Source organism: Volvox carteri (assembly GCF_000143455.1).
Source record: "Volvox carteri f. nagariensis unplaced genomic scaffold VOLCAscaffold_52, whole genome shotgun sequence".
Lineage (NCBI taxonomy): Eukaryota > Viridiplantae > Chlorophyta > Chlorophyceae > Chlamydomonadales > Volvocaceae > Volvox > Volvox carteri.
In genome coordinates, this window is record NW_003307595.1 from 927,124 (window position 1) to 927,546 (window position 423).

General features: G+C 57.8%; 1 protein-coding gene across 1 annotated transcript in view; it reads right to left on the reverse strand.

Moving 5' to 3' along the window:
• The window catches only part of VOLCADRAFT_106866 (uncharacterized protein), a gene marked incomplete at its 3' end in the record, with an annotated part of 8,991 nt that overhangs the window by 6,372 nt on the left and 2,196 nt on the right, over window positions 1–423 (reverse strand). The window contains exon 5 of the mRNA XM_002955539.1: window positions 221–367. Within this exon, the coding sequence (XP_002955585.1) occupies window positions 221–367 (147 nt within the window). The remainder of the gene's footprint in view (window positions 1–220; window positions 368–423) is intronic.

The following is a 423-nucleotide window of genomic DNA, read 5'->3' on the forward strand; positions in this document are numbered from 1 at the left end:
AGGGGGAGGGGGGAGAAGTCAGATAACGGTCAACGGCCAACAGACGTCCGAAGCACCACAACTGCCGATGATGATGATGATGGTGATGAGGGGGTGGGTGGGTCAGACAAAATGCAAAAGCGATGTTGAGGACATATGTACGGAATGTGACCTGTGAGGTCAGACGGGTTTCATCCTTCACCCCCACTCCACCCCCTCTCCCCCCTCCTCCCCGCCTCACCTGCAGGAACTTGGCCAGCTCAATCTTGACCGCCAACCTTCGCTTCATCTCCTCCTCCTTCTTCAACTTGTCCTCGAACGTGGAGGGCAGCATATTGGGGAACAGACGGAGCAGCACGGGGAGGGCGAACTCCAAAAAGGGAACCACCTGCAGGTGGGAGTGGGTGAGTTGGGTTGGGGAAAGGTGNGGGGGGAAAGGTGGTG